This window comes from Dipodomys ordii, unplaced genomic scaffold (genome assembly GCF_000151885.1).
Source record: "Dipodomys ordii isolate 6190 unplaced genomic scaffold, Dord_2.0 Scaffold9, whole genome shotgun sequence".
In the NCBI taxonomy this organism is placed as follows: domain Eukaryota; kingdom Metazoa; phylum Chordata; class Mammalia; order Rodentia; family Heteromyidae; genus Dipodomys; species Dipodomys ordii.
Genome location: NW_012267225.1, coordinates 27,105,308 through 27,124,869, shown reverse-complemented (window position 1 = coordinate 27,124,869; position 19,562 = coordinate 27,105,308). Strand labels below are relative to the sequence as shown.

At 36.4% G+C, this 19,562-nt stretch overlaps 1 protein-coding gene across 1 annotated transcript in view; it reads right to left on the bottom strand.

Annotated features, from left to right (window-relative positions):
* Nkain3 (Na+/K+ transporting ATPase interacting 3) overlaps positions 1 to 19,562 on the bottom strand; it is a 580,446-nt gene that overhangs the window by 130,397 nt on the left and 430,487 nt on the right. Inside the window, exon 4 of the mRNA XM_013009296.1 lies at positions 8,550 to 8,747. Within this exon, the coding sequence (XP_012864750.1) occupies positions 8,550 to 8,747 (198 nt within the window). The remainder of the gene's footprint in view (positions 1 to 8,549; positions 8,748 to 19,562) is intronic.

The following is a 19,562-nucleotide window of genomic DNA, read 5'->3' as shown; positions in this document are numbered from 1 at the left end:
CTCTACCACTTGAGCCACAGCACCACTTGCGGCTTTTTTCTTTTTGCTTATGTGGTGCTGAGGAATCGAACCCAGGGCCTTGAGCATGCAAGGCAAGCGCTCTACCACTAAGCCACCTTCCCAGCCCCAAGTTGATCACTTTTTAATGGAACCATTATCTTCCTGCTCTTTACTGTTAAAATATAACTGAAATACTCTTAAAAATGCATTGTAGATCTTCGGAGCTATAAAACATCTCTATATTGCTTTATCCTCTCAATAGTACCTATGAAGAACTTTTTTTAATGTACTATTGTAGACAGGTTATTATGTAATGTGAAAAATAACACTGAAAAATGACAAGTCTTTCTTGAATCTGCTTATTAGTTATGACACTAATTTTTTATTCATAAACCAACACACTGTTATGATTGTATAAACTAGCTATTTGATTACTAGAAAATTCCACATCAAAAATGAAGACTTTGTGGCTGGGAAGGTAGCTCAGTGCTGCCTTACATGCATGAGGCCCTAGGTTTGATTCCTTAGCACCACATAAGCAGAAAAAGCCAGAAGTGGCATTGTGGCTGAAGTGGTAGAGTGCTAGCCTTGAGATGAAGAGCTCAGGGACAGCGCCCAGGCTCAGAGTTCAGGCCCCTCAGCTGACCACCCCCCCCAAAAAAAAGAGCATAGGAATATCTTCTTCTGAATCAAAGTGCTTATTTTCATCTATAAAAAACACAAAATGTGACATACAAAATGTGACATATTTTCTTCATGTCTTTTAAAAGAATGTTGTGAATGCTTTTAAATTAATTCTTGTTATTATGAAAACTTCCTTTTCTTAACCTAATAGTTATTCTAACCTAGAGATAAAGATGAAAAAATCTGCCAACATCCTAATGACATTAAATTATCCTAAGTAAAATTTCATTAAAATTAAATTCCTTGCTTTAATATCTTCATGAATCTACAGTCACAATATTTGTCTTGATTAATTATTAAACAGATTTCAGAGTTCTATATTAATGGCTTTTGTGCTAGATATGGTTTCTAATTAAGCTTTGCATTTCTCTGATGAAACTGTATTTAAGTATACTAAACATCATAACTCACTTTTGCACTTAATAATCAATATTTCAGAGATTATTTAGAAATTGTAGGACATTAATAATTTATGAAAACTTGCAAACACATCTAGATAATCATGAGTACTAAGGATTAAGAGAATAAAATCTGTTGTTTGAAAATGGGATGAGATTTATGGTTGGAAACACAAGTGTCTCAGTGATAAATCATTAACATAAAGAATAAAATCCAATCATATACAAGTCATTTGGAGAGTTATGAAATAGAATTTGACCCTTAAATATTCATATGCTTTAAATGATTAATACCCACAGTTGCCTTATACAGTGTTAGAAAAACTGGTATTAAGTTTACACAAGAAAAATATCTATATTATATAAATACACATACACATACACACTGGGACATGATAAATTATATAGAACTCTAGACATTCACCTATTGAGGCCAAATGAAGATATGCATAGGAGAAGATCACAAAGGCTCAATATTTATGTGCATATGATCATATAAAATAATATTTTATGAAATGAACTTCAGCAAAAGAAAACAAGAAAAATTTTTAATTGCTTTTCCTTTTGTCTTGGTTGGTTGTATTGGGGACAGGATGGAAAAACTGGGAGAGAGTGATGGAAGAAGAGACATGGTTCAAAAAGAATTATTTTCATTACTTGTTTCATGCAACTGTAACTTCTCTCTATATCACCTCTACAATAATAAAAATAAATAGAAAGTAAAATAAAAAACAGAAAAATATCTATATAAGAGCCAGGAATTGTTATCTGTAATTCAAATGTTTCCAGAAAGGAAGTATAGGAAATTTTCTGGATAAATACATGGCATATTGTCTGTATTTCTTATAGAATCTTATCAATGGGTTATAGTTATGAAAATTTGACTATTATACATATGTCTAAAAGTGCAGCTGTTAAAAGGATCAAAGAGCTGAAATATGCTAGGTGGACCTGCAACACTATTTAGCCTCTCCAGGCGTTGGTGGCTCACGCCTGTAATCCTCAGGAGGCTGAGATCTGAGGATTGTGGTTTGAAGCCAGCCTGGGCAGGCAGAAACAGTCGCTGTGAGAATCTTATTTCCAATTAACCATTCAAAAACTGGATGTGGAGCTGTGGCTCAAAGTGGTAGAGTACTAGACCTGAGCAAAAGAGCTCAGGACAGTGCCCAGGCTCTGAGTTCAAACCCATAACTGCAAAAAACAAAACAAAACAAACAAAAACTAACTATATACCCTGGTGCTGGTGTCTCATGCCTGTCATCCTAGCTACTCAGGAGGTTAAAATATGTGGATCTTGAGTCAAAGCCAGTCTGGTCAGGAAAATTCTTGAGACTTTTCCTTGAAATCCAATTAAACACCAAAAAAGCTGGAACTGGGAGTGTCAGCTTTGAGCATAAAAGCTCAAGGACAGCAACACCCGGCCTTGAGTTCAAGACCCAGTACCAGTACAAAAACAAAACAAAACAAAGAATGACTCTATACTATGTAAGAGAAGCCAGATAAAAAAGCCATATAATACGACTTCCATCATTTTGTAGGTATGGCTTTAACATGTTGTAGGTAAATCTACAGATAAGGAGCAGATTACTACGTGGTTGGGGGTGGGGGGAAGGGCACATAGTTTATGATGATTAAGGCAGGGGTTTTCTTTCTGAGGTGATGAATGCATTCTCAATTAACTGTAGTGAAAGTTACACACATTTGGGAATACTCTGACAACTACTGAATTATACACTTTCAGAGGGTGAATTATATGGTATATAGAATAAGTATCAATAAGCCATGTAGAATTGTGTCCATAGCATGCTGCATAGACACAAATACTGATAAATAGATGAAAATCATAGTTCACCAACCTGATACTAAATCCCAAACATTTCATTGATCAGCCAGCAACATTGTTGTTTCAGACTACAAATATGTTGCTAAATATTTTTTTTTGCAGTACTAAGGTTTGAACTCAAGATCTGAGGCTTGCTATGCTATGCTGACACTTTACCATCTGAGCCACACCATGAACCCAGCTTTGTGCTGGTTATTTTGGATATGGATTCTCATAAATTTTTCTGGCTGGGCACTTTGAACTGAGATCCTCCAGATTTCATCTCCCTAAGTAGCTAAAATTACACACATGAACTAACTGTCTCTATCCAAGTTTTTGACTGTTGTTGCTATGACAATTATTCTTCTCCACCACAAACCCCTTTCAATATTTTGATTGTGTTATACATGATTTCCTGGTTGAGGGAAACTGTTAAATCATCTATTGATTCAGTTTTTATGAGAATGAAACTAAATTATAGAAACTAGAGATAGTGTGTAGGGAGTAAGTCATCTACAAGGTTGTTTCTGTGAAGCAAGCACTTTTTACAAATGCCTCAAGATTTGGTAAAGATGGAAGTCATGTATTTCATATAAAATTGAATCTCTTGCAGAGGGTAATCTAGGAAGAACTTAGGGTAGCAGAGTCTATGACTTCCTTTCTCATCCAATTACCTAGAAAGCCCAGCAGAGGGAAAACAAGTCTGATACATTTAGCATTTTAGACATATTGAAGCTTTCTACTTTTAAACAAGGAAAAGGTGACTGGGAGATGTTGTCAAGGGTGAAAGGTGATATTGTATATTATTCTATTTATAAATATCTTATAAACCTACTCAGATAAGCATACTTTTTGTTATCTTCAAATGCTGTCAGGTCAATTCTGTGAACAAAACAAGATTCTCAGCCTCCCAGATTTGAGGGATTTCTTGAACTTGAAAATGGGCTTCAAGGAAGCAAGAGCTGCTCCTTTCCATGCTGAGAGGCTGTGTCGTGATGGGGGAAGAGAACCAATTCTTGAGTCTGTCTGTGTAGATTTGAGGTCCAGCTTCACACACTTACAAATTTGTGGCCTCAAGAAAATTGCTTAATCTCTGTGTTAGTCTCCATTTTCCTGTCTGTAAAATGCTTATAATAATAGGTACCTTGTGGGTTATTTTGAGCAGTAAGTGACTTCATATGTTATAATGCACTTAAAGAAGCTCTAAGCCAGGCTCTGGTAACTCCCATGTGTAATCTGAGGTTCTTAGAAGGTTAACAAGGGAAGATCATGGTTCCACACCAGATGGAGATGAAAAGTTTGGGATACTCTGTCTCCACAAAAGGTAAGCTGGACCTGGTAACAACTGCCTGTCATCCTAGTGATGGCTCAAAAGAAACCCCACAACAAAAACAAAAAAAAAACACTAAATTTAAAAGGAGAACATTCTTGATGTAAGGAAAGAAAAATTCTGACATGCTGAAGTTATTCTGATCTATGTGGTATTATTGTTAGTATCATCCTGTGCTTATGTTATAAATTGAACTTTTTCATTGGTATAAATGTATAGAAAAAGAAACCATCGTGTATTGTAAGATTTAGAAATATCTGTAGTTTGAGTATCCACTGGGGGCCGGGTCTTAGGATATATCTTCTGAGGGTTTGGGTGGACTAATGCAATTTCATAGTTGTGAAACAAAAATTACAATGTATTGTATTCTAATGTAAAAAGATAAAATATTAAAATTTTTGTCTGGCAGATGTGTACACAAGAAACCTCAGAGAGCAGTGCCTAATCCTTTTAATTCCTGAAGGCTGAATAGTAGAGTTAGAACTATATATGCATGCTGGCAGCTATGAATATGGAGAAATTCATATTTAAGTGACAAGGACTTTTTGGTGGGAAAGTATACAGCTTATTTAGATTTCCCTTTAGGTTATGCTTTTATGAGACAGTCCAGCTCCTTATCAGATGCCTTCACATTGCTATAAATTTGGCTTTCTGATCCTGTGCCAGTTTTCTACACTGTAAAGTATTGAACACCATACCATTATGACTCTACAAAGAGGCTTAGCAATGTAAAAAGATTTCTCTACATATGTACAACTCTGAACAAACCTTTTAATACCAAAAATTAACAAAAACCTTTGGCATTTAGTACATGGTGAAAATTCTTTATACCTTAAGTAGTCTGAAATATTTTTTTTTAAAAAATTAGCTTCCAGATGGCCAATAGACACATGAAGAAATGCTCAAACCCTAGCCATAAAAGAAATGCAAATCAAAACAACATTGAGATACCACCTCACCCCAGTTAGAATGGCAAAAATCAAAAGCTCTAATAACAACAGATGCTGGAAGGGATGTGGACAGAAGGGAACCTACTTCATTGTTGGTGGGAGTGTAAACTTGTTCAACCACTTTGGAAAGCAGTATGGAGGTTCCTCAAAAGACTTCCATAGAGCTCCCCTATGACCCAGCAATCCCACTTTTGGGCATTTACCCAAATGGTCACAAACGAGACCACACTAAAGCTACCAGCACAACTATGTTTATTGCAGCATTATTTACGATAGCTAAGATATGGAACCAACCCACATGCCCCTCAGTAGATGAATGGATCAAGAAAATGTGGTATATATACACAATGGAATTCTATGCCTCCATCAGAAAGAATGACATTGCCCCATTTGTTAGGAAATGGAAAGCCTTGGAAAAATTATATTAAGTGAAGTAAGCCAGGCCCAAAGAAACATAGGTCCCATGGTTTCCCTTATTTGCAATAACTCGTATATGTCTGAGCCAAGCAGAAAAGGTCAGATAAGTTGACGTTAGGGAAATGAACCCTTAGATATGTATTTTAATGTTTTTTTCTTTCATGCATTTGTTTCTAATGCATTTATAAGATTATCTCTTTGTTGCTTTGTATGTCCCTGCCCCACAGTATAACCCCTGCTTTCACTATATTTGATGTCGGTGTAATTTGTGGAGGAGAAGGGGAAAAACAAGTCATTTAAGGATATAGGTGGACCCATTGCAACAATGAGAAGTACAAGTTGTCATGTCGAAAATGAACTTTACAACTTTGGTGGGGGGGGAGGATGGGGTGGGTGGTGGTGGGAGGCTGGGAAGGGATGGGAAGGGGAAACAAAGGAGGCTACAATGCTTGATAAGAAATGTACTCATTATCTTGCCCATGTAATTGTAGCCCCTCTGTACAGTATGTTCACAATAAAAAACAAAAAATAAAAAAATTAGCTTCCACATTTTTTAAAAGTAGGGATTTAAAAACATGTGTTTTACATTTCATATGTAGCTGCTAAATTATAGAAAGTCTAGGCAATAAGAGAAGACAATCATATATAGAAAAATGGTAGTACATGGAAATGTACATGGAAATGTTATTATAGACTCCTATAATATCCTGTTCAGACACCCTGTTATATGTCTGAGAGGAAATTATTGGCATTGAGCTATAATCTCTTTCCTTGAATTCAATGTTAAGTTTGCCTTTTTGAAACAAGAACACTACATTGGTCACCTGAAATGAACCGTGACTTCTTGTCTCTCTATAACATCCTTCTTTATTGATTCTGGGTCTGTCCATATGGCTCCTTGTAGCCAATGGGACAACAGCAAACATTCCTTGAGTAGAAGCTTAATGAAAGCTTGCTTAGTGGAGGTTTATATAGAACCTGGCTGCCTCACTGTAGGAGAGCTTTTGCAGAATGAGAAACTATGTTGAGGCAAATGAGAGTCAACAGCCAGCATGGACAGATGAGTGAGGCCACTTGGATAGCTTAGATCAGGTAGGTATCTGTTTAGAACTCTGGTTAGATGGTTCACCTGATCTGAATCAGAATCTTTTTTTTATTGTGAAAATACTGTACAGAGGGGTTACAATTACATGGGCAAGATAAGGAGTACATTTCTTTTCAAGCACTGTTGCCTCCTCCTTTGTTTCCCCTTCCCATGCCCCGCCCCCTGCCTCCTGAATCAGAATCTTTTATATGAAGCTAACTGCCCATATTCCTAGCCCACAGAACTCTACGCAAAGAACAGATACTGTTTTAGATAACTACAGTTTGGAGTCATTTATTTCATAATAGTAGATAATGGATATTGTAAATAATAGCAAGGGTTTCTAAAGTTCTTCCAAAAACAACTCTAAAGTACATTCTTCACTCACATACCCCTTTTATATCTCTTGTTCATTATTGAGATTTCATCTCTTAGTTTAAATCTAGCCAGATATGTGAAAGTGTGGATGATAATAGCTCTATTCTATTTTGATCAAAACAATGACAAGTCTTTGGTGTGTCTCAAACACACATCATTCTTGAATATAAAATTACTTTAAACTAATCATCCAGCACAAGTGGCCAAACTGTGGATAAGTCAGTCTGATAGAAAAAAATTTCATAGAACCAGGCCAATACACTTTCTGTGATCTAATTAAGAAAATTCTGTTTCTTGTTATTCTATGTGGAACTGTATCCAGACAGCAATGCTAAGCATCTCTGGAGGGTTTATTTTTTATTTTTAATATATATATATACATATATATTCTTTACTGTGAAGATATTGTACAGAGGGGTTATAGTTACATGAGCAAGATAAGTCCATTTCCTATCGAGCCATTGTTACCCCCTCCTTTGTTTTTCCTCTACCCTTCCTTTCCTCCCCCCCTCCCCGACTCCCCCCCTCCCACAAAGTTGTAAAGTTTGTTTTCAACATACTGTCTTGTACATCTCATTGTTACAATGGGTCATCCTGTATCCTTATTTCAGCATTTTTATTATTTCCCTTCCTCTCCCCAAATTAGAAAAATGTATATGTAAGATGCAGGACACTGGAATCAACGACAGTGACAACAAGGGTTGTACCATGGGAGAAGAACATATAAAGAAACAAAAAAAATCACACAGTACATTATAACAAGAACAGCAAGAAGGATAAGATCTCTGTGTCCCTATCCTAGGGTTCATTTTGCTTAGCATCAGGTTATATGGTCATATGTACATAGCTTCTGACCTCTTCTGCTTGTCTTAGACATATACTAGTTATTGCAGATATGGGAAACCATGGGACCTATGTTTCTTTGTGCCTTAATATAATTTTTTTCCAACTCTTTCCATTTCCTAACAAATGGGCGGTGCCATTCTTTCTGATGGAGGCATAGAATTAATATATATATATATATATATCACATTTTCTTGATCCATTAATCTACTGAGGGGAATTTGGGTTATTATTATTATTATTTGGTAAGTAGTCTTTACTTGAAATGAGGTTTCTTAGATTGAACAAATGGCAGGGGGAGGGAGATGTTTCCATTGTTCTTTCTCTGGAAGAAATATGCATTAGAAGAATATGCATTAGTAGCCATTTCTGAGGTAGCTAGTGGATAATATGGGAAATGGTAATATTAGTTCATTGAGTTGTGTGGCTTGTATCTAAATTAGCAACTATAGCATATCATTGATTACCAAGAAGAAAAAGATGTAAGCTGCCAGTATATATGACTATTGACACCACAATCACAGCCATAACCACAGTAATGCTTTCTTGTGCTTATTCATAGCACTACTTATCAGGTACGTAGATACAAGATACCAGGAAGAAAAAAGTCCCGATCAGATAATGACACCAAAGTGAGACTTACAGAGAGCAGTATTTGGACAGCACTGTGGATGACCTCCATGTATTGGAAGCTGAGGGAGCAGCCTGTGACAGAGACATATGTGTAGTCATCCATCATGCCATGTGCTGATGGAGGCAGCACTCTCCGGACACAACCAGGCCCGTGTTCCCTCCACCATGATCGGTGCACAGAGATGTTGAAGGTCATCAGGTCTGTATCCTAAGCGGGCAAGAGACAAGAGAACAAAGGACAGAATTATATCACATCACCGTTGGCTTTAAACTTGGGAAGAATTCAGGATAGATGAAACTGCTGACATGGTTTTCATCTGAAATGAAACAAAAGTCAAAGCTAAACATGGGGTGTGTGTGTGTGTGTGTGTGTGTGTGTGTGTGTGTGTGTTGTGTATGTGTGTATACACCATGGTATACACTGTCAGGTCAAACTTATGCAATGTAGTGATATATTCTGTGAATGATATTAATGTGGTAAAATTAACCCACATCAAGAATTCTGATGTGAGACCTTCCACATATGTTCATTTATTTCCCAGCTGGGTGCCCGTGGTGTATCCTGGCTAAAACTGAGATTAAAGAGGTTGAGAAGAAAGGACTAGGTTTAAAAGCTAGCCTGTGAGTCTCCATCTCCTTTAACTAATGAAATGCCTGACTAAAGGCCTGGCTTAAGTGGTAGTGCACAAGCTGTGTAAGCAAATAAGGTGAGTGAGAGCAAGAAGCCCTGAGTACTTACTCGTACACCATGCATGTGCACACATAAACACACACACACACACACATGTATTTTGAAACCTTTTTGCTTCATTCTTGTTGTTGTTGATATTACAACCATCTTTGACTAATTGAATGCTTTATTGCCTACTAGGCATTGCTATAAGTGAATTACATGATTACACTTGTTTCTGGGTTTCATGGGGTCTTGGGTCTAGGAACTACTGAGATAGTAAAGAGTCTGTATGTACAAGTTCCATACACAAAATCATCTCCAGACTACTTAACATGCCTAATAAAGGATATAGGGAAAACATCATATACATAATTGTTCTGTTGCATTGTTTAAGAAATAATGAAGACAGGCACTGGTCGCTCATGCTTATATAATCCTAGCTACTCAGGAGGCTGAAATCTGTGTATTGCGGTTTGAAGCCAACCACGGAAGAAAAGTCCCTGTGAGACTCCAATTAACCACTCAAAAATGGGTAGTGAAGCTATGGCTCAAAGTGGTAGACCACTAACTAGCCTTGAGCAAATAGTATTCAAGGACAGTGCAGGTCCTGAGTTTAAGCTCCAGGACTGACAGAAAAAAAAGAATGAGAAGAAAAAAATCTGTACATGTTCAGTACAGATAGAATTGTTTTCCTATTTTATTATTTTCAATCATGGATTGGTTGAATTTATGGATAGGAAACATAAAAATATGGAAAACAACTGTATATTCTTTTATGTTCATGTACATAATATCAATTTAACTTCTCTATAATGAATAATTGCTCACCTAATAGATTTTTATATCCTGTTCCCTGGTATCAGTGATTTTACCTCAGATTACAATATAGGGTTTGGCTGATGTGATCCAGTTAAGATCATGAGATGGGGAGATTATCCTGAATTACCTGTGTAGGTCCTGACTGTGATTACATGCATTCTGATTAGAGGCAAAGAAAAAGAGGGAAAGGCAATGTGACTGCAGAGGCGGAGATTTGGGTAATGCAGTCACCAGCTAAGAAATGTTATTGGCCATAGGAAGCAGAAGCAGCAAGGAATGATTCTCTTCAGTTTGAGAGACAACTCAGCTCTCCGAATGCTACTCAGTGAAACTCATTTCAGACTCCTAGAACTATGACAGAATACATCACATTTGTGGTAATTTGTCACAGCAATCCAAAAAAAAGTGAGTCAGAGAGAGGTAAATAATTTTCCTAAGGAAGCTCAGAGCTGTTAGTGGTGGGAAGGACTTGATCCTGGGTACCTTGTACTTTGAGCTGTATCTTTCACCCTATCTCACTACCTGACGTTTACCTGGTCAGCATGTCTGAACTGCTGACCACTCTTCCCATCTGAAGGAAGCCAGTTCTTTCCTTCTTAGCTGTCTCCAAAAAATAACACCACATTGATGGTGGGGGAGGGGCGCAGGAGGAATAGGAATGGGGGGGAGGGGGGAGGGGCGGGGGATGGGAAGGGATAGGAAGGGGAAAGAAAGGGGGAGGCAACAATGCTTGATAAGAAATGTACTCATTATCTTGTCCATGTAATTGTAACCCCTCTGTATGGTATTTTCACACACACACACACACACACACACACACACACACACACACTAACACCACAGGAAGCAGACCAAAGTAGCCACTGCTTAATTTTTTAAATAAGTTTTTATTGTAAAAATACTGTACAGAGGGGTTACAGTTACATGAGCAAGGTAATGAGTACATTTCTTATCAAGCATTGTTGCTTCCTCCTTTGTTTTTCCCCTACAATCCCTTCCCTCCCACCTCCTCAACTATACTCCTCCCATGCCTAAATTGTAAAGTTTGTTTTTCGACATAGTATCTTGTACATCTCATTATTGCACTGTATCCCTATTTAAACAATTTGTTTTTTCCCTTCCCCTCCACAAATTATACCAACATCAAATACAGTGAAAACAGGGGTTATACTGTGGGGGAGGGACATACAAAGCAACAAAAAAATATCATGGTACCTTATAAGTACATTAGAAACAATAGCAAGAAAGAAAAGAACCACTTGTATCCTTACCTTGGGGTTCATTTCACTTAACATCATCTTATCTGGCCCTTTTCTGCTTGTCTCAGACATATACTAGTTATTGCAAATAAGGGAAACCATGGGACCTATGTTTCTTTGGGCCTGGCTTACTTCACTTAATTTTTTCCAAGTCTTTCCATTTCCTAACAAATGGGGCAATGTCATTCTTTTTGATGGAGGCATAGAATTCCATTGTGTATATATACCATATTATCTTGATCCATTCATCTTCTGAGGGGTATCTGGGTATCTTAGCTATGGTATCACTGCTTAATTTTTATATGTCAAAATGTCTCCAAAGTTCTTTTTTTATTGTAAAGGTGATGTATGGAGAGGTTGCATAAGTACAGTAATGAGTACATTTCTTTCTAACAGCCTAGGATTCTGAAAGATGACCTTTGGCATAGGCTCAGTATCTCTAATCTAGACAAGTGAAGTTCAGAATATTTCATGTCTGAGTGTGAAACTTTTTGAGTTCTGTCACAGGACAGAACACAGTCAACATGCAGAAACACTAAAAACTTGTATAAAATTGCTTTCAAGCCATGTACATGAAACAAATAATTTTGTGTTTAGGCTTAGCTCCAGTTTTGAAGATAATCCATGTATATACAAATATTCCAATATTGTTCTGATATGACTGAAATATGTAACATTTTTTTTGTCCTAAGCAGTGCTACTCAACTTGTATTTCTGTAATGTCAACTATGGTAGTATAAGATTGTAATATATATATATATATATATATATATGTATGTGTATATATTATAATTGTAATATATGTATATATACATATGTATAATAATGTATATATTATAATATTGTACATACTTATACATATATAAATATATATGTCATACATGCCACACATATATTTTAATTTATGCATAGTATGTATATAAATATATATATATATATTTGTCATGAGCAGTTAGTTGAAAAGAACAGATGAGAAAAAACAGATAAAGATTATTACAGCCTATGTGAAGCAGAACTGGGGGTGGGGGTGGGGTGATGCTGAAAAGTGCCTGATGGTGATGTCACGGCCACAGGTCACAGTGCCATGGGCTGGAGGCGCAGCAACAGGGTCAGTTTCTGTTGTCTTCCTAGGCCCCAGACTCTGAGCAAGCGCTGCTGTCATTCCTGCTAAGGGTTATGCTGGGACAAGAACCTTCGTGGCCTTCCTGAAAAGTCAGAGCCTACAGGCCAACTATGCAACCCACATAATACTCTAAGTACTTTGAAGCCTTCTTTGAGGACTGTCTCTACCTAATGGCATGGAATACTGTCCAGTTCTTGAAATTCAGGTTGTAATCCTGAAAACTTGAGAAATGCAGTGGAAAATGGAAAGCCTTTGAACTTGTAAATGGCTCATACTGAAAGTCATCAATGTAGACCTTGGAGTAAGGGCAGGAGGGGAGCCTGCCTTTCATTTTCTGCCATATATGGCAAGAGATTTGTGAGTTAGAAGCATTCCCATTGAAGGTTAGTGGAAAATGATCCTCTGAACGCTCAGATTTAACTCATCTTGAACAAGTCAAAATAATTTTATTTCTCCCATTACATTAATAATAAGGCATCATACATTCTTTTTTTGGTTATTGACTTGATATTCAATTACTTTCACAGTAACAGTGCTTTATTGATAATAAAACATTTCTCTTCATTTTGGGAAATTGTTGATATTCTACAAGTATCATTTGCAGTTACCTTCTAAAGAGAAAATATTATAGAAAAATAATTGCTTTAGCTGCTGCTGTCAGTTTAAGATGAGGCAATTTACCTACAGGCAAAGTTTAGAGAGGCACCTTGATTGCTCCCTTTTCTGGTCATCAGCTTTAATCTCTTACAGTTATTCTTGATCACTATAGAGGAGCTGAATGCTATTTTAATCTTGATAGAATTCATTAGCTCAGAATGAATTAGCAAGGGCTCAAAATTCATAGCAATTCCTATTCTTTAAGCATTCATCTTCAGATAACTTCTTTGTAAGTTCAATATAACTTTGACTCAACTTTATGTTACACAAATGAAACACAAGATAATTTATGAACTAATCGTATATGTGTATAAATAGATAGATAGATAGACAGATAGATATGTATTGCACCCAGATATTGCCCAGTATTGTTCTCCCTTAATCACTAGGACTCCATACATAAACTGTACTCTTCTTTGCAAATGACTATAAAATTTTGAAATTGAATATCAATAGCATAAAATCATACTCAAATTCTAAACTATGCCATGAAATTTTGTTTTGCTTGTGTCTGATTTATATGCCTTTCAGTTTTGGATTTCAAACACAAACAAAACCATAACAAATGACAACTGAGTTTTTGATACAAGGCATGCCAGTGGAAATGCATCCTACAGAAGACTGAAAGTATTTTTGACATAAATAAACAAATGCATAATTGCAGTGGACCACTCATTTAGTTGATATTTTGAGTTACCACGTAGGTTTGAAAAAGATGGGCAAATGCTGAATTATAGATCAACTAAAGTAAAAATAATAATAGAAGTAAAAATAATTTTAACTAGTTTGAAGGTCATTTCTCTTTTTATTCTTTTCTTCTTAATATATATTTTTATTGTAAAGATACTGTACAGAGGGGTTACAGTTACATGAGCAAGGTAATGAGTCCATTTCCTATCGAACATTGATAGCCCTCCTTTATTTTTCCCCTACCATCCCTTTCCTCCATACCTCCCCAACTCCTCTCACCTCCTTCCCCTGCAAAATTGTAAAGTTCATTTTCAACATAGGGTCTTGGACATCTCATTGTTACAATGGGTCATCCTGTATCCTTATTTCAGCATTTTGTTATTTCCCTTCCCCTTCTCAAATTAGAAAAATGTATATACAAGATGCAGGACACGGGAATCAAATACAATGAAAGAAACAAAAAAAATCGCATAGTACATTATAAGTACATTAAAAAGAACAACAAGAAAGATAAAATCTCTTGTGTCCCTATCATGGGGTTCATTTTGTTTAGCATCAGGTTATATGGTCATATATATATAGCTTTTGACCTCTTGTCCTAGATATATACTAGTTACTGCAGATAAGGGAAACCATGGGACCTATGTTACTTTGGGCCTGGATTACTTCACTTAACATAATTTTTTCCAAGTCTTTCCATTTCCTAACAAATGAGGTGGTGTCATTCTTTCTGATGGAGGCATAGAATTCCATTGTGTGTGTGTGTGTGTGTGTGTGTGTGTGTGTGTGTGTATATATATATAATTACATATATACATAATTATATATATACAATTACAATATATATTGTATAGGTATATACACTATATAGTATATATGTATATATACATATATATGTATATGTGTGATATACACATATATACCACATTTTCTTGATCCATTCATCTACTATGGGGCATCTAGCTTGGTTCCATATCTTAGTTATGGTGAACAATGCTGCAATAAACATAGTTGTGCTAAACATAGCTTTAGTATGGCCTTGTTTGTGATCATTTGGGTAAATGCCTAAAAGTGGAATAGCTGGATCATTGGGGAGCTCTATGTGGAGGCTTTTGAGGAACCTCCATACTACTTTCCAAAGTGGTTGAACAAGTTTACACTCCCACCAACAATGCAGTAGGGTTCCCTTTTGGCCACATCCCCTCCAGCATCTGTTGTTATTAGAGTTCTTGATTATAGCCATTCTAACTGGGGTGAGGTAGTATCTCAATGTTGTTTTGATTTGCATTTCTTTTATGGCTAGAGAAGTTGAGCATGTCTTCATCTGTTCTTGGCCATTCTTATTTCCTCTTCAGAGTAGTCTCTCTTTAATGTTACACGATAATTTAAAAAAAGCCTTGAGTAAGAAAGCTGACAATAGATGTAACTAAACATTTGGTAGAACAAAGAGAAAATAGCTCAAGGAGAGAAGAGAAACTAGAAAATGAAATCTAGCAGGTTGTGGGAGGTGTGAGCAAAGTTCTAGCAAGCCTGTTAAGGCTTTGAGGGAAAGGATTTGGTCATTATTTTTTTTAATGAGGTTTGGGAGTGGTAGTAATTAGAAAACAGAACAGTAGCTACAGGGGAGAGCTACAGGAACTGTGAACACGTGGAGAAGCTGGTGCAACATATCTTTTCACATCTGCAGAGTTGTGACTTGGAAATTTATTCCAGAATCCTTAACTATCTCTCATAGTTATGCAAGTAAATATTAAATGTTCATGAGTGCTTCCCCTATTACTGTGATTCAAAATTTGTCCTCATGGTCTTCAAATCTTTGAATTACACAAAAAGGTTTCCGGAGTCCATATTTATTATGTGTTTTGGCATGGTTGCCCATACATTATTCACAGTAACTCTAGTCAAAGTCTTAGTGCTGCTCACAGCTCAGGTCCTTTCTTCTTTAGTGTATACTACTATAGAATTTCTCATTAATCAAAGAGCTACTCTTTCTCTCTTCCTCTTTATTGTTTTAATTATTGCTGTGTTTTTGAGATGGTATTTGGGTTTTATCTCAGTGCCTTTCATTTATTAAGCAGGGGGTCTACTATTTGAGTAATGCTTCCATTCTTTTTTGCTTTAGTTATTTTTTTCAAGATGGAGTCCTGCTGTTTGCTTATGTTGGCTTGGGTCCAAATAATCTACTTCTGTCTCTACGTCAATCAGATTACTGGGATGTGCCAACCTCTTTGGGTGTGTGGGTATTTCTTTCATTACTAGCATATATTAACTATTAGAAGGAATTTCATTGTGGTATTTCCAAACATGCATAGCATATATTTTGATTACATTCATCTCTTCAATTGCAGTTTTTTTTAAATCCTCCTCCCTTTTTAAAATAAAATTGAAGTTAGATGGAGGGTATAGGAAGAATGATGGAAGGTGTAGCACTTATCAAGATACATTGCACTCATAAATTGACATGGTGAAACCCTTTTTGTACAATTATTTAAAGATAATACACAGGCAAATAAAAATTCTGGAGTTGGCAAAAACAAAGCTGGGTGGAATTCTATTTTCATATATGTACATGAAGTACGTTGCAGTCAGCCACATCTTCCTTCTCTCCTTGTTTTGTGGGATGGACTCTTGCTAATTTTATATTCTGTCTGGCCTTGAACCACAATTCTTCTTTTTCTGCCTCCCAGGAAGTGGGGTTATAGTCATGTGTCACCATGCCCAGACTTCTACTATTATTTTCTAGTAAGGATTCAGATAGTTTAAAGTAAATATGAAGATAAAAATCTTACCATTTCTTTCCATTGTAATCAACTCTAAAATCAATTCTTGTCTGCCAAATCATTTCCCTTATTATCTCCAGAATAAGTTCCTTTTTTTTACACTATATCAATGTTTCCTATTGCCCACAGATAGATAAAGGATTGACTCTTTGGCACAACTGAAAGGTTCTTTCCTAACTCTGCTTCTAACCATCCCTCCATATTCAGTTTACTTCGCCACACAATCCACGCTCTGGACCCAGGCTGTTTCTACTTCCCAAGTGTCTTACAGCTATTGATGATCACGGCTGCAGTTCTGTTTTCAGAAAACACTGCTTTTCATTTTCATCATTCACCTCTATTCTCAGTCTCTGCATTCGATTCCTCATCATTCTGGTTATGGCTCCCTCCCACTTTCAGGTGTCAGCACAGATGTCACTTTCTTTTAACTTATCCCTAGGCCCTTCGCCTGCGTGGACAGTAAACCCCTCCAATGTGTCCCAAAGCTTCTGGTAATTTGGCGTCATGTTCTGTCCTCATATGGGTGGGTGCCACATTACCTTTAGATAATCATTTCTCCAACTTGCCTGACCATATTGTAAGCCAATTACAAGCCTGCATTGTCTGTCTTCCCCATGTCATGCTTCCAATGACAGAGAAAACATTCCATTATAGGAGTCACTCATGTTTTTCATAGTGCCTTTTCTATAGGGGTGTGGATGTGTGCTGTGAGCTGGGGAAAAGATCATAAACCTTTTGTTTAAATATTATTCCATTGTGTGTAAGTACCCAACCCACTTTCTTTATCCACTAATCAGTCCATTAAGACACTTAAGTTGTTCCACTATCTTGGATATCGGGATCAGTGCTGCAGGACCTTCTTGAAGGGCTTAGGGAAATGCATTGAGAAGTCAGGAATAACTTGCAATTTATACCAAACCTTATATTTTTTAAAATAATAATTTACCTATAGTCTCCTATGTCTTTCAGTATTCATCTTTAGTTGTGTGTTTACAGGTCTGAGCTGTCATTGAGCTATTTTGCTTGAGTCAAGTATTCTACCACTTGGAGCCACAGTTCCACCTCATGTTTTTGAGTTGTTAATTGGAGATATGAGTCTTATGGGGACTTTTCTGCCTGGGCTGGCTTTGAACCATGATCCTCAGATCTCGGTCTCCTGAATAGCTAGGATTACAGATGTGAGTCACTGGTGCCTGGTGACATGTCATTCTTTATGTCACTTTGTCTACTACTTATAAGACCAGGTCCACAGTGCAGAATCAGGGATGTGTCTGAAAACACCCTTCTAAAGCTTTGAGCATTTGAATACTGAAAACTTCTTATGCCAGGGGTGTTCCAAATTTATTATGCTGGACCAGGTATATATAATATGTATATATATATATATATAGTACATTAACAGATTATTTACATTTAAATTGTTATTTCTGTATCTGAAAACAATGAGATTTGCTTACAGACGATTTCATTTTATTAAAACAATGTAACTTTCATTCATAATCTATAAATGTTAAATCTCTGTAGTTTACTAAGTTAATTACCATCCCATTCAACACATCTGGCTCCTCTGTCTTTGTGTTAATCAATAATTACTTGTTTACAATGTATGCCTTTTACGCTAATTGGGATTTTGAGACCATAAAATTGTGCACCTTTGTGCTTCATGCTGGCACTAATGCATTACATTTAGTTTGGTGTATTCATAAATCATGCATGCATATGCATGTCTGCACACATTTTACCTAATTTGCACAACAGAGGTTTTTCTGTTCATATTTATTTTTCCTTACATTTATCATCTGGAAAGAATAGCCTTGTGTATTTTTCAGCTTAGGTATAAAAATTTACTTGCTTGGGAAAAAATTTTATTTTAATGTGATAGAATTTTTAAAAAAGAAAAAGAACAAAAACCAAATAATCCTTTCTTTTGCTTCCTTTATGAAAAGTAGCTGGATAAATAGAACAATATTTATATTTATGATGTACAAATGTGGCTACTAGTGTGGTTTTTAAATGCTCTGTTAAAGAAGAATGTTTTTCCTTATTGCTTCCTTTTCTCAAATAATTATGAAGTCTGGGAAGAGTCTGATTTGCAATATTTACTGAGGGGAGACATGTCATAGGGCTTGGGCTCTGTTGTGTTCCCTTCAATCTCAAGTGGCCAATGACCATCATGGGTGGTTGGCTGTAGCACGCCTCTTGGAACTAGGAAGTTTCAGAGACAATGACTTAAAATGCATCTCTCTTGTTTTTTTCCCCAGTTGTTGTCTTTACAAGTTGTGGCTACTTCTTAAACAAAACATCCATATTTTTTTCCATGGGCACTAGATAAATTACATACTACCATCCAAAGTAGAAAACCTGCTCCCATTCACAGACATGCCTCTATTCACAACATAAGCCTTCTACATGAGTTAAGGTTACTTCCAGAGGAAGACTTGTCAGATGGGTTCTTCAAGGGATAATGGGTAGATTATTGTGGCTGTATCTTTCAGTATCTGAAGTTCCAACAGCATGAGGTCACCATAAAGAAAGGTCAACATAGGAGACATGGTAAGTGAAGGGCCAACTGAAAAACTGATACTCTTAAGCGAAGGAGAGTTTCATATTTACAAGGAAAAAAAGGTTTTCTACAAGTTGTAGATGTTTGCTCACTTCCCACTGTTCTCTCAAATCCCTCGGGAGTCCTGGAGCAGTGGCCATAAGATCTGAGACAGGAAGCATTGTTTTATCCTGCCCTGTTCTCCTTTGTCCCAACACAAGGAGTCTTAAAGCAGTACAGATTTCCTCTTGATGAAGACAATAATCTCACTATACAGATAGATTATACAAATAGATCATTATAAATTTAGGAATCTCATTAAGCTACAAAATCTCTGAGAAGGAATGCATATGTTGATCATTGCTCATCTCTTCAACAGAAAGGTGATTTATAGTCATTGTTCTCTATTCATCAGAGTGTATAATATTTCATATATTCCTTCCTTCCTTCCTTCCTTCCTTCCTTCCTTCCTTCCTTCCT